At 35.5% G+C, this 15,528-nt stretch overlaps 1 protein-coding gene across 1 annotated transcript; it reads right to left on the bottom strand.

Moving 5' to 3' along the window:
• Positions 1–9,849: 9,849 nt before the first annotated feature.
• LOC311088615 (uncharacterized protein) lies at positions 9,850–13,192 on the bottom strand. The gene is made up of 5 exons (XM_084122848.1): positions 13,020–13,192; positions 12,438–12,484; positions 11,866–12,180; positions 11,025–11,191; positions 9,850–10,501 (listed from the first exon to the last, which is right to left on the bottom strand). Exons 1-5 carry the CDS (start codon positions 13,061–13,063, stop codon positions 10,457–10,459), a joined length of 618 nt encoding a protein of 205 aa, XP_083978974.1. The 5' UTR covers positions 13,064–13,192; the 3' UTR covers positions 9,850–10,456.
• Positions 13,193–15,528: the final 2,336 nt, after the last annotated feature.

Genomic DNA, 15,528 nt, shown 5'->3' with positions numbered 1-15,528 from the left:
AAAACATATGGGTGGAAAAAAAGAAGTTAAAATTAACTTCGCAAAAGTAATGTAACCATCCACTTTTATTACAATGTAATCTTAAAAGTACTTAAAGAATATATCACCAGTATCAGCACACTTACAGAAGTTATATGACACTGACATACTGATAAAAAATGGGGCAAACTTTCTGAAGTGTAACTTCTGATCAAAATCTTAAGTGCAACTGTAATAGATCTATGAGGGCCCAAAAATATGAATAAGGGTATGCTTACACGACAACGATGTCAAAACGATCCCAGTTCACAAGGATCTGCTAAAATGACTAAAAAGGCCGCATTATGCATGCCAGGCCAGTAGTTGGCGATGTCACTTTGTCAAGAAACGTGTAAAACACATGCGTGAACATGTAATATGCATGCGCGTGACGTCACCGTTTTCACAAATTCACGTTTTTGTTGTTTACATGGTTGTTTCACATTTCAATCCAGAAACAAAATAAAACAAACAAAAAAAAAAATCCTTTTTTTAAACATTAAGACATTTTTGTGACTGTTCTCGATTTCTGAAAGGTGATTCCCATTGGTTTCTTACTGTATTAGTGGTTGTGTATTTAAACCACAATAAACAAGGTAATATTGTATCTACAATGAAAATAATAGATTGCAGTTTTTTCCATATCACAGTAATTGAGAACAATATTTTGTTTTACTGTCATACACAATTGGAAGGGAGAATGTGTATAAAGCAGTTTTTAATACAAAATAACTTACAATTAATACAAACTATAATTTGTGGATGTTAAGATGAAATGTGGCCTGAAAATTTTGTTTTAACAGGTTTTTTGAGAGTCATCCTCTATTTAGTTTCATCTCCAACACTTACCAAACAGCATACCAAAGAAAACTAGTTCTTCCAATGTTTCATCTTCGAACTATCGAGTCTCGCACTCGGATTGATATGGTTAAATTAACGTCATCGTCTATAGTTTATAGTGTGTACAATCGCTGGACTGTAGGCAGCCTCTGGACAGAGCTGAAGTTATTATGGTAATAGACGTTTTTGTTTCCGACAGGTGCTGTAAGCGGTAGACCAATCACGACAGACTGTGCCATCTGGCCAATCAGAGCAGAGTAGCTCGCAGAAAGGAGGGATTTAGAGAGACTGATTCATCCATCGAGTCGTTTGAGAATCATTGAAAAATTATGTGCAATGTATATTATGAAAAAAAAAATGATGGGGCACTTTACAGGATTAAAGGCATGTCAGCTTTCTATACCCAGGATATTTACACATTTTGGTAGGATTAGTTTACAAATTTGACAAGGTCAGGTATTTGTCTTTCAAAGAGATGCCTAGAATTATTCAGTCAGATGGCTTGAAACCACAATAGTGAAATATCAGGTTTATACCTTTGATCTTGTAGAAGATTTCAACAACTTGCAAAACTTTTCAATTACCACAATCATTTGTTAAAAGCAAACTGACAGATGAATGTGAATGGTGACAGATGAAACATTGTGTAGCTACTCCACATTGACTCAACTGGTTTACATCAGCATAATTCCCATCAGGATGAGAAAGCAATTGTCTCTGAGACTGAAAACAGATAATGCACAGTACTGTACAGAGCCAGGGTCATTCTTGATTCTTGTGTTGTTTGTTAAGCACTTGAAGGGGGTGGATTGGAATCCACTGCTGCTTCAATGTATATGTAATGAGTGATTATAATCAAGGTATTAATCAGTATTTTTCCTTCTAAATATAAAATGAGTTGAATGACTTCTCTGGAGATTTTACTTTGTTATAGAAGTTACCAGTGTGATTACTGAAATGTTCTTTTCATGCATTCTTTAATGTCTGTATTTGATATCTGAACGCAGTAACAGTGCTTGCTTATTTAGCCCGGCTTCCAGAAATGAAATAGGGACTTGTTTTGTGTTTGTGAAAGGTCTTCAACGTGTTAAAACATATAGGATTCATTGAAGCTTTGCTTTAAAAGTGTTGCTTTCCTTGAGAGAAAGAATGCATTATCTTGATATTTTGAGACGATTCTCCTGTTTATAGTTAGAGCCTGACCAAATCCAACCTTGGAAAAGCTGTGTGTCGGTGTGTGTGTTAGTCTTCTTGGTTACAGGTTAAGAAACCTGTGGCACTATTGGAGATTGACTGAGTTGTTGTTCTGGACATGCTGGCGCCCAGCAACCCAATTCTGCGACCTGGAAGGTCACGACGTGCTTAACTTCAGGGTCCGAGTGTCAGCTGCCTAATCGATGGAGATATGCTTCCGTCTATGTGTGAAAATTACTATGTTTATCTATTTCTTAGCCAATGAGAATCATTTAACCTGAAGCGAGGACATAGCTTAGACCTTGGGTATAACTGCTGTGATCTTTGTAACTGTAAGCGGGGCGGCCTACGAACTCCTGTGTGAGTCTTGAAGCTGACTTCTGCTGAGGAAACTGCAAACTATCTTCAGTAAAACTTTTCTTCAATTTATTATAATTCTGACTCCAGGTCTTCTTTCAAACATCTGGTCCTTGGGTCCTAAACTGTTACCCCCTAACACACTCGAGTAGCGTGGCAAACATGGCATGGGCAGCTGGCAGCGGTGCCCCTCAGCAGACACAATACAGCCCCTGGTGAGTTGAGTATGACACGAGGGCAAGCCAGTGCCAGCTGTGCCACAGGACGCCATGTTTAAACATCCATTCGACAGTTCTGCGTATAGGTTCATTTAATTGGCTTCAAACATGAGAAGCACTGCTTTTCACAATGTAATTTATGGCTGTCTAGCGGTTGAAGCATAAAATAGAAGTCAGTTGCAGAGGAACATTGTTTGTTGAGTTTGGCTTTGGCTTCGCTATTCTTTGGAAATAAATCTGATGGCTTGAGGTGCATGACTGTGCATTGTTACAGATAATCGCCTTATCAAAATGACACCAGCCACATCAAAACTCCCTCAATAATGAAACATATCCAAAAAACAAGTGAGCAAGTATATGCTGCTGTTGTTTTGACTACTGTTTTAAAATAATGTTACAAAGGTTTGGCATTGCTGACTTAAGTCATAACAATTGCTATTCATATCAGTTGAGGTAAAATTATATATTATAATTTGGCTAGTCTATTTAGGCAAATAGACCAAAACCGTAACTGCTTAAGAGATTGGCATTGATACCAACATAAAAAAATAGTTTTGTGAACTTAGTCAAGAATGAGAAAGGTAATTGCTTGAGAAACTATTTCAGAGAAAAATTAAATATAAAAATGATGACGTCATTGGAATTAAAGTGATTTGATTGGAGTTCAAATGCATAAACAGCCCTGTATTTCACAGATGTCCGTTGAGGGAACGTTCAGAAATCATATTGCACAGCAGCTTGTCAAAAAATGATGCATGAGGCAGTTACATTTAAAAGGGAGATTGCACAATGGGTTACAGATGAATAGATGTGAAGATAAGATTTAAAAAAGTACAGAATATCTTTGATGAACCTTGATCTTTTAGATTTTTTTTCTTCAAGTATGATCTTATCTCTTTGAAGGAAAATTATGATTTTGCATGTTCCAGTGAGTTAAAACACTTTAATCGGAATATATATACATATATATATATATATCCTATAGTGAAAAAAAACTATACCAAGATGTATTTAAAATACATACAAGTATACTACAAAACCATTAACATATTTACTGATATATCGCTTGCAACTTACTGATATAAATATTATAATTAAACCTTATGTGGAGTACTTCTTTATTGCATAATGCACATTTCTTAATATTAAGCCTAAAATGTGTTTTAATATTACTATTAGTAAAGATATGATCTCTGTATTATATCAGTCTTTAAATGCAATATATTTAAAGTGTACCTAAAGTATACTTGCAATAGTATATATACTTATATACTTAAGTATATCTTTAGTTGGACCTCAGCACTATGTCCGGATAACTAAAGTACATTTAGTACTAAATTAGTAGTTCCAATTTAGCAGACTTTAAGTATATCAGTTTAGTATATCAAAAGTACAACTGCAGGGTATTTAAGTACATAAATATGTAAATGTATTTGTAGTATACTTAGCATAAAATAAATGTATTTCAAATAGGCTACATTTTGGTACATTTATTTTTGACTAAGGTATATGTGTATATACACAATCTTTTTTTTTTTTCATCCAAACATTGGCTTGATTTCCCGCTCTCCTTTGAGTGGTGGGTTCAGGCTGAGGATTTCAAGGTCTTAGAGAGACCCTTAGAGGCGGACTGAGAAAGAGGAGGAAGAACATCTCACACAACAATGAATGCTATACTTACAATGTTTTAGATTAACTGTAGAGATAATATGTAGAGTACAGTATGAAGTATCTCTGTTGGATACCCTTCCCAAAAATAAGTATAGGCCTACTTCAAGTTCATTTGATTAAGTATACTTAAGTAAAGTTCAAGTATATTTTAAGTATAGGCATACTTTATGTAGTAAGTATACTAATATCAATGTACTAGACGTATAGGCTACTTGGAAGTACTGTTTCAATACTTGGGACTAAATTGGCCCACTTTTTAGTGTTTAGGCAGAATATTATTTTTATTTTTTTTTATTTTTTTATTTTTTGTCAAAGACCTATATCAAAGACTCTGTCCGGATCTGATTCAGAACGATAATCAAAGATGGAGTAGATCGAGTCCATCAACACCCCCAAAGCTTCACAGTTGTTTCCTCTTCATGGGTTTGACATTTCATTCAGTAATGTTATATGCTGTTTAATGTCTGATGATCGTGTTATTTTACAAGTTCATAAGCAATGCTTCTATTGCTTGTTTCTGCTTCTTCTTCACTTGTGTTTTGATCTAGCGATTCTGTACTCTTTCTAAAGATGGGTCATAGCGCCCCCTACCGTATAACAGTGAAAACATGGATTGCCGAAATTTGGGGAAGAGCTGTGTCATCATAAATAACAGAATATTCTGTAAATAGTGGGAAAAGAGTTAAGTAGTTTTGTAGTAAATTCCTATGTATACTACCAGTGGACTTCATTGGATTATATTGGGTGCCAAAATGCCATAAAGTTTATATGACAGTATGTAAAACTATATGAAAATATTAGCATAATGAAAGAGTAAATATAACTACAAGCCAAGTAGGCTATACTTAGAATACTTAGGCTAATTATATTTTTTAGTATGCCTATATATTGATCCAAAGTTCGAGTAAAAGTATAGGCCAATTAAACTTAGACTTTTCTGTCAGTATAAGTCAAGTATACTCAAGTATACAAGTATAAGTAAAGTGTGAATTTAAGTATATTTCTGAGAAGTACATAAAAAGTGTACTTCTATACTAATAGCACACTTGAATAAACTTGAATTAAATCAGAACTTATCCGTTGCTTGGTTAAGTCTATGAATATGCTGCACTGTTCTGAAAATCTGACTTTTTTAGGGTGTGCTAGCCAAGATAGCCTAATCTTGTTTTTGGAAGGCTTTACACTGTAAAAACAAAAGGATACTCCAGGCCCCTTAGTTTCCTCAGATTGCTCAACCGACAGAGTTCTTGTTAACATAAAATGGAACTTATTGGTTCCATTTTGTGCTGCCTATTCAGTTGAAAAACAGTTCTAAGAAACAGTGGCATCTTACTTCTTATTTTTTCACCATGATTTAGTGCTTGCTCACCTAATATTTTTTCATGGACATGTAACGCTCATGTTCAGGCATCTTGCAAGTCACTTTAAAGGAGCTGTATGTAAGAAATGTATTTCAATTAATCATAAAATGGCCCTGATATGTCACTAGACATTAAGAAATCATGTTCATTTCAAATACTTATATCACTGACAGCAGTAGTACGGCCAGGATATTGTCATTTAAAAAGTGAAGTTGCAGCCCTCAACTGATGTTGATGTTGTCATCTTGTGTTTTGGCCTGAAGCGCCACCCTCCACCTATCTACCAATCACAAAGTCAGTAGTGTTTCGGCATCCGGGTTGCCAGCTCAGCTCTAGTTACCACAGCTGCAGCTACAAACGTTCGTGCTGGATCCTGCAGCCTATCTGGCAACCTCGAGTCAGGGGGGAGGGGGAGGGGATACACCGCTCTACAGTAATTTGAAAGTGATTGCAGTACCAGTTTTGGCCACAATCTTACATACGGCTCCTTTAAATGAAAGTGTCAGCCAAATGAATAAATGTAAATGTAACGCTGTAACGGCACAAAGTTGTGGAAGTTCTTAAAGATTTATTTTCACAGTTTAGTTTCAGTAAATGCTCATTTTGGATAGGACAAAAAGTTTTGTTCTGGAAGTTACAGTATATTATATAAAACTTGATCATTAAAGATCAAGAAAATATGATTCCTTGTGCACTTTAAGTAATGTGCACAACAATTATAGGGGAGAGTGGGGTGATTTGTGCCAGGGGGGGGAAGTAGTTCCACCCTTGTTTCTGGAAAACCATAGAAGAAATTGGTCATGTGACCACATAATTTTGAAAAGCAATCACTTTTACTCGTCCTCCAAAGAAGAGAGACACATGGCATGAGAGTTAAGCATATTTTAGTGCAAAAAACTGTTTTTTCCCTTTCAAAGTAAAATTTCTATGATTAAGGTTTTTTGATTGTAGTGTTTGAACAATTATAGACAAGTTTGAAAACATTTCACACATGTTTTAGTGCTTTAGTAGGCTACACAATGAGTATACAGTTAGCATGATGTTAGCTCTTAACTGCTGGATCATGCTAGTTTTTCAAACTTGTGGGTCCGGGGTGATTTGTGCCAAAGGGCCTGGGTTAAGTTGTGCCAGATCCAGACCACCTAGACCTACATTCTCACAGGGGATAATCTTGAGAAGTGAGGAGATGGGCATGCCTCATCATTGTTTTACTTGGGCCTGCCTGTTATTTGTTTAATTTAGCTAACACTGATTTCAGTTTTGAGTTTGCACTATGTTATTAAAGAGAAGTTTTATTCCGTTTTTAAGTGGCCTATGTCACAATAGGATGTTTAGAAATTAGCCTAGTCACTTTATTCTTATATGTTACATAATTGACAGACAACGCATCTATTGCAAAAGCCTTTTTGCCTGAAATGATTCACAAATATCATATATTGTGTTGCTATGGTGCTCTAAATGGTTGCTAGGGCGTAGCTTGATAGCTTCACAATGTTCCTGAGAGACTTATTGGTCATCTGAGTAAAATGAGCCCGCCCCCTTGTCTCTATGACACTGTGATCCAGAGTTATGTTCAATACAAAATCCCTATGCAATTGACCATAGTAGGAAAAACGCATGCTATGGTATTCCAGGGTGACAATATCTAAATAAACCTTAAATTAGTAATTTTGTATTGAATTTATCTTGCTTTCATATAGCAGTATGGTTCATAACATTAAAATGTTCTGTTTTACTTCAGAAATCACTGGCACAATTTACCCCCAATGTATTCCCCCAAAGGCACAACTTCCCCCGCACCAGGGGCAAGTTGTGCCATGAGACCACTTTTTTTCCAAGAGCTATATTTCTGAAACAATTTATTTCAGATCCAAAGTTATTGTTCTCAGGGATGCACCACATCCTGAAATATATGTACATCCTTAAGTTGAAGGCATTACTGCCATGGCCTCACTTTAAAGTCACTTTGAGTAAAAACTGGCACAACTCACCCCACTCTCCCCTACCTTTGTTTTCGAGTTGTTATAAAATGTTACACAGCTTGTTTTACAGAAACTTCCAGGATCTCAATCTCTACCACACACAAAAGTATACCAATCACAAACTTTCCTGTCCGGTTCCTTTCTTTACTTCCTGGAGACGTGAGTATTATGCAATCTTGTGAAAGACGATACTTTATAAACTTCTCATTGTTCACCTCACATCATGAGGATTATCACGCCTGTGTTTGTACATTTTTGGGCCTGGAGGTTGCAGTCAAACTGCCAAGTATTTTCACTAAATTATTAGTAAAGCTCTCTAAGAATGAAATGATACTTAAGCAGCTTGAAGACAAAAACTGACAACAGCATATCAATAAACAGGGAGCAAAAAAATTTGATTTATATGTGAAAACGTAATAGGTATTTACATGATTTGGTCATATATAAAACATATGGTTGTATTATATATATATATATATATATATATATATATATATATATATATATATATATATATATATATATATATATATATTTAAAAACATATTTTAAAAAACGTGATTTCACTGTAGTGTAAAAATTACATCATCACATGACAATGTCCTACTCCCCTGACATCAGCATGGGACTTTCCAAGGCAAAACAATCAGAGGAGAGAGAGTGTTTTTCTTTCTTTTAAGGACTGACTTAACTTCAATTCAATCAAGAATTTGTTTGCTTTCATTTCATTTCAAAACTTTCTTCAATCCATTGTGTTCTAAAAAGTTAACACAATTTTTTACAGGTTTTTAAATAGCTTGACAAAGTAAAAAAATAAAAAAAGACGTCCAGAAATTACTGCTGCCATTTTCCTAGGCAGAGATTTAATGTTAATAATTTATAGTGTATGCCAACTCAGCTTTACTATATTGTCAAATATTAACTATCTTTTCATCAGCATGATTTAAAAGGTCAAAAACCTTTGGTATTTTATGGCTTAAAAGAGGGCAAAAGACAGAATGACTTTTCTTTTTTTTCTTTTTTTTTTATGATGTTTGTATCTTAGATCTTTGTATCTTATGTTTCCACACGGCATGTCCTCATTTTAGTTTATCATCCCTAAAAATAGCATAAAGATCAAATGCCTGAACTTCTTGGTGTACCACCAGTGAATCTACATTCACCCACAATTTGGCCATCTTTTTGAAGTCCACCGAGGCAAGAAAATCATGGTTTGAAATGACGTGGGTGAGTAAATAATGAAATAATTAGGGTGAACTATAACTTTAATTTCACTGTCAACACTGAGAAAATATGATATTTTATTGAAAGATATCTTGAGGTTGGAAACGTAACCTGAGCTATGAATGTTTGGCACACATCTTTAACCACCTGCAGCAACTTCCTCTATTAGAAGCTTTTAATCCAAAATATGCATGTTCTTTCAAATCAAACACACCCAGCATGACAAGAACAGGTATTAATGTAATATATGGGTTAGGTTTCTGATTGTGACCTTACTGGACTAATTTGAATAATCTGAAAACACATCATCTTGTTTTGGCAAAAACATTCCTGAAGATACAGTCTACAGTAAAGATACGGTCCACTAGAGAAAACCGGGTAAATTCTTGACCTCATTACAACCAGGAAGAGCACATTGATGTCTGCTATGAACTAGAGCAGAATTGTATAATTATTAACTCTCACGATGTTTTACTCATAAACGCACCAGAAACCAGCAGGTTGTATGACTTCAGACATGTGAGTAATAAAAAATAGCTTTGAATGGTCATATTTTATGACAGCGGAATGTTTTGATATGTTTATGCATTAAAGGTTCTCACTAAAGTTTATATAGTACTATGAGTGATTAATCTGTTCATTGCAGTGTGTGCATTCTGACTTCTTCTTTCAAGACATGGTCATTTGTCCATTACACTTGCACAGTCATATAGAAACTGAAAGGAAACCAGTGGAAATAATTAAAAAAATTTGAGACAAGGAACAAAAGTTTGTTATTTTGTTCCATCTGCGGTTAGAAATCTGGACAGGATACAACCTCAGCATAACTCAACAGCCGAGAGTTTGAACCTCTAGATGGAATTTTTGACTAAAATCCTATGTCAGCGAAATGTGCTAAATGCCAAGCTTTAGTTGTAATTCATTCTGTATGGTATTATTCTAAAAGTACTAAAACTTTAGTAAAAGAAGAGAGATACATAAAAGTGTATTTGTAAAAGGTTTATTGCCTCGGCAGGTTTGAAGCAGAATTCATTTAAAAGTAAATGAAATTTAGTAGAGTAAAAAAAAAAAACATCCCATAGGGAGTGCAATATTTCTTCCACATAAATGAAAATCAGCACAGGCTGAGGAAGACAACCCATTCAAGAGTAAATGTTAAGAAGCTTACATGGTGTGTGCTTAATAAATCATTGTATAGTGACACAAATAGTGATTTGAAAAGCCTTTTTAAGTATGAGACCACCAATGACTCAAATCAGAAAGGAATGGGCAAAATATATACTGCACATCCCCCACCTCTCACATCTGTTCTTGAAAGAATGAATAAACAGTTCCTACAAGGAGAATCTTGTCATCTTACAAACTGTAATGTTTACAGGATATATTCACAGTGTATTCACAATTCAGTGGTATAACAGTGCTACAACTGAAGACTGCACATTGCAACGATTGTCTGGACGCAGAACGCACCACTCTGCAATGCCCACATACAAACACATGTGTTTAGGGCTAAGGCCTCATATTGTCTGTGCTGTTGTAGAGGACCTCGTATTACAACATAGAAGATAGTCCGTTATACTTTCAAGCAAGATCACACAGTTTTGATCATAGGCTGCTGTGATGGTAAATCAGTGTCCTATAGCAAAAAAGAAAAAAAGAATTCACAGTCAGGTTTTTGGAAATGTTTCAGGTACCATTACTAAAACATGTCAACCACATGACCTGAAGCAGCGCTCTGAAAATAGTGAGCTACTGGTGTAGATTTACTTTAGCCAAGAGCTTAATTCAAGGAATACGGCCCCTTTGAGGAAGTCAAACCTCAAAAGCTGTCATTCAAGGTCATGTTCTAAGATAACCGGAATGGAGCAAAAATGTGTGTCAGGTGTCCTGTCGCACATTTTTAAAAGTGTTTTCAACTTAATATGGTGTCTCAAAAATGTGACACTCACAGACGCATCGTAACACGTTTAACATTGTAAAAGACATTTGTATAGTAGAGTGTGTTTACAGGCATCTGGTCTGAACGACCCCTTAGTTTTTTTTTTATATAATAAATGAAATAATTTATAAAGTGTATATTTGCTATGATGTTTTATGTCATTTAATAACTAATCACAAAAAAATCAACGAAACATAATATATAGACAAAAACTGTTTACCGTTGTATTGTTTGTCCGTTGTCGTCTTTTGATCAGTAGGGTTAGAAGCACCAACGCAACAGCGAGTATTAGCACTACCAGAATGGGAACACTAATAGAGACAGTGTTGTCAGTGTTGTCAGTCTTGTATCCAGAGGTTTCTTGTCCACCGTCTTCCTTTTCAGACACTGGTTAAAGACAATGGCAATATATGAGACATGATTGTCATCAATATCACACACTTGTAAAATATCACTACAGGCAGTGGTTCTGACGCAGTGGTTCTCAACCAGGAGGCCGGGGTCTCAGCAAACTTCCGAATAAGTCTAAAATATTTTATTTAGTCTTAAATGATTATATTTAGTCTTAAAATTATATTAACATAACATTTGAACTGCTGTTCTAGAGGAATCTCAGCATTCGTAACACCAGCCTATAGCCTTATTTATACTCTTTCACAATACAAATACTGTTTTTATTGCTCTGTAGTCTTATTCTGATACCATTCAACAGATAAGCTATTTTATTACTGCTGGTTGCACAGCAGATGACGTCAGGAGGATGTTTTTAATATTGTGATAGGCATCTCTGTGGGGGCTATGACTTTCAGTTCTGCTGCAGTGGCAACACATTCAACTTCCTTTTGGTTGTCGTGAATGTTCTGCTTTTTAGCCGCTTTTTCCGACCTATGAGTCTCTCACACGTTATCATCTAACCAAACATAATAGACTAGAGCTAAGCAGACTAGCACTTTGAAAAGAGAAGCACAACGAAATTTTAAAAGAGGAAGAGGCTTGTTTCCTTTCAAGTTATTGCTACTGATTTGCTATAGGATAAATAAATTCAGTTTTAGATAACTCACCTGTTAGATTAACTTCTAATGACTTCTTCGACCAGGCTTTGCCAGAAACATGGAATAGGGCATGACAGGTGTAAACTCCTGCATCCGCTGAAGAGATGTTGAGGATCATAAGGGAGCAGTTTGTTTTCTCCTTTTCCACGAAGAGTTCAGTCCTGTCAATGTAAGCCTGGTCTATAGATTCCCTTTCTTGCGGATAACCATTCACTACTCTTTCATCTTTCTGCCATACCAGACTACTCACACTAGAACAGCCACATGGTAAAATGACGTTCTGTCCAACAATGCCAGTCGCATTAGTTTCCACTGCAGAACCATCTACAAGAATAGTAACAGATTCTCGTCATAACAAATACTCAACTTAATTTACAAAATTTGGAACACAAAATAAACACCAAAAAAAAGGAGATAGGATTCTCTAGGAACATCAGAAACTGTTTTACATTTATTTGATACATGTAATTTTACATTTTAATTTTTTTTTCTAATGTGACAAGAGATCATCAATAAAAAAGTATGTTTTTTATAGAATAGAGCAACATTTAAGGGTCCAGAAGGATTCAGTAAAGACTCACTTGTGATCAGCAGAAGTGTCAGCAATGCCAAGATCATCATGGTTGTCCTGGAGGAGAGAGAGGCAGGTTTTGAAGCAGGCTATTTGCTGCTGGAAATTCCCAAATTCTCCAACAAACTACAAACAAGGCTAAATGTGCAGTGGTGGTAGTATACTAATACAGGATAAAACACCTTTGTCCTGATGAGACACAGTGTCTTTTGTTAAAAGAAAAAAAAAACCAATGTATTAATCAATGTATTGGTGAAATTTATTAGGCAGCCAATTTCCCACAGGTTACAAGAGAAAAAGAGCCAAACAGCTTTTCCTAAAATTCCAGTCATCTGACATTGATTCTGGAATGTCCTGTGTGATGTGAATACAAAGCTCCCCCAAACAATGTACTCGTGAAACGCACTTAATGATCTGAGTCTCTAACGCATAAGCTGTGGACCACTAAAACTTTCAACTGCATACAATTATTCAAAAACTATTTTATATATATATCAAAAATATTAAATGTAACCTTTTGTTATAGCCTAACATATTGTGTATCAAACATATATAAAATAAGATCATTAAAGAAAAACAGTATCGTGCTGACCTTTGGGTTATATAGGCTATCCTCTGCAGAAGACACGCACGCATCCGATCACGGTGAGTGAAGTGAAATGTATGAATCACTCTGGAGTTTGTTTCAGTTTTAAGACTCGCCTACTAGGCTACATCATCCCACACACAGATTGCAGCGCTGCTGGGCGTGGCTGAGTTCATGTAGAATCATCCGAACGTGTTGACCTAGAATTTTATGGGTTGGTGATTGGCTAATTTTCACCTGGATCTGCACATGCAAACTGACTTGTTTGTGTGCAGCGAGTTTAGGTGGGAAAAACCCAGACCGGATAAGAGAAACAAGTTGTCAAATGCATTGTTCTGTAAATTCCATAAGATGGCGCTAGAGGGCTTTAAATTCCCTTTCTGTGCCTTATTCATTTTCTCTTGGCTTTCCTACTGTTATTGCCCAGAAAATAAAGTTCATTGACCCTATTAATTATAGAAGGGTATTGGGTAATACTTTGGGTATTGTTTATGTTCCAAAAGTGAATGAAGTTCAAATATATATTTATACTGAGGAGGCAACACATTTTCTGTGAACAGAAGATTGCTTTTATTAAAATTCTAGGCCTATAAAATAATATATTTAAAATAAATATTTTTTTTTCATATTTATTCATAATAATCACTTCAGCAAAAGGTGTATCATTTCATTAAAACATTTCAAGTAGCCTATAACAACTACTATTATTTCTGATTTAGTATCTGAACATACTAATTTCAAAAATGCGTATTTCAAAAATGAATCAAAATTGGCCTACATAAAATGCAAGCTCTGAAATATATAAATTTGCAATGAAATTTAAAAATGATTGTTTTGCTGTGTCAGATGCCTCTGGTTCACATGTGTGCCTTTGCTAAACGTGCCAGTTTGGATATGTAGAACAGAGAGAAGAATGAATAAAGTGAAAACACACAAGTACAACATAATATTATATAAAACAACAAATCTACATACATGAAGACATTGTGTGTACATTTTTACATATGCTATTTTTGAATCTACAATGGTCATCTAAACTCTGGAAACAAGGTTATATACATATACAGACCCTTTCCAAAAAATTAGAATATCATGAAAAAGTTTATTTATTTCCATAATTCCATTCAAAACGTTAAACTTCCATAGATTATAGATTCAGGGCCCACAACTTAAATGATTTCAAGTATTTAGTTGTTTATTTGTACATAATTTGGGCTTCCAGCTCATAAACCCACGAAAACAGGATTTCAAAAAATTAGAATATTACATGAAATCACACAGTAATTACACAGTAATCCCATGGTCATTGAACCAGGTTTTGGTTATTCTGGCAGTGTGGGCGGGTGCAAATCCTGCTGGAAAATGAAGTCAGCATCTTCATAAAGCTTGTCTGCTGAAGGAAGCATGAAGTGCTCTGAAAATGTCCTGGTAGACGGCTGCGTTGAGTGGACAGCACAGTGGACCAACACCAGCCGATGACATGGCTCCCCAAACCAACACAGACTGTGGAAACTTCACACTAGACTTCAAGCATCTTGGATTGTGTGCCTCTCCATTCTTCCTCCAGACTCTGGGACCTTGGTTTCCAAATGAGATGTAAAATTTGCTCTCATCAGAAAAGAGGACTTTGGTCCACTGTGCTTTATTAAATCCAGAGTCAACGCAGCCGTCTACCAGGACATTTTCAGAGCACTTCATGCTTCCTTCATTTTCCAGCAGGATTTGCACCTGCCCACACTGCCAAAAGAACCAAAACCTGGTTCAATGACCATGGTATCACTGTGTGATTTCATGTAATATTCTAATTTTTTGAAATCCTGTTTTCGTGGGTTTTATGAGCTGGAAGCCCAAATTATGTACAAATAAACAACTAAATACTTGAAATCGTTTAAGTTGTGGGCCCTGAATCTATAATCTATGGAAGTTTAACGTTTTGAATGGAATTATGGAAATAAATAAACTTTTCCATGATATTCTAATTTTTTGGAAAGGGTCTGTATTTTTTTGTATTTTTCATCATACATTTAAAAACAATGATATCATATAATTGTTTTAAAAGTAAATGTAAGAAATTATGTCTACTGTGAAGTAACAGTTCATCATTTTCAACAGTCATATTTTTTTGTTGCTTTGGTTCCATGGTCATTTTTACACACTTTCAAGAGTTCTTCCAAGCTTTTTCTTTGACCTCATTTTGGGGGTGGTTTTGAGGGTACAAAAACTGAATGAAATCATTCAGTGGTTTTGCTTATTCTATAGGCCTATTTATTTGGTGTAACGTGTCGGTTTAGGTAGCCTATAAGTAAATAGCCTAATTACTTCGTTCAAACCTAAACCGGAACGTTACCAAAATTAGTAGTTTCAACTCTCAAACATGCTTTGCGATTGTGTCTGCTTTGCTGATCAATCATCCCTGTGTGTTGATGTATCGGTCAAATTCTGCGGTTTCCTCACTGACCACCACCTCTAATCTATCTGACTCCCTTCTCTTCCACACTCTCCTCTCTCCAGACGT

Source organism: Abramis brama, assembly GCF_963993115.1.
Source record: "Abramis brama genome assembly, chromosome: 8".
NCBI lineage: Eukaryota > Metazoa > Chordata > Actinopteri > Cypriniformes > Leuciscidae > Abramis > Abramis brama.
Note: the sequence above shows the minus strand (reverse complement) of the source record. Positions and strands in the feature narration are given on the sequence as shown.

What these genes read in the sequence shown, in the direction of transcription:
- LOC311088615 (XM_084122848.1), bottom strand. Translation starts at nt 13,063, where the DNA reads ATGCGTGCGTGTCTTCTGCAGAGGATAGCCTATATAACCCAAAG. An exon ending in ATTAGAAGTTAATCTAACAG is followed by an intron (nt 11,192 to 11,865) that starts GTGAGTTATCTA and finishes GTCTTTAACCAG; the next exon opens with TGTCTGAAAAGGAAGACGGT. An exon ending in AACGGACAAACAATACAACG is followed by an intron (nt 10,502 to 11,024) that starts GTAAACAGTTTT and finishes TTTTTGCTATAG; the next exon opens with GACACTGATTTACCATCACA.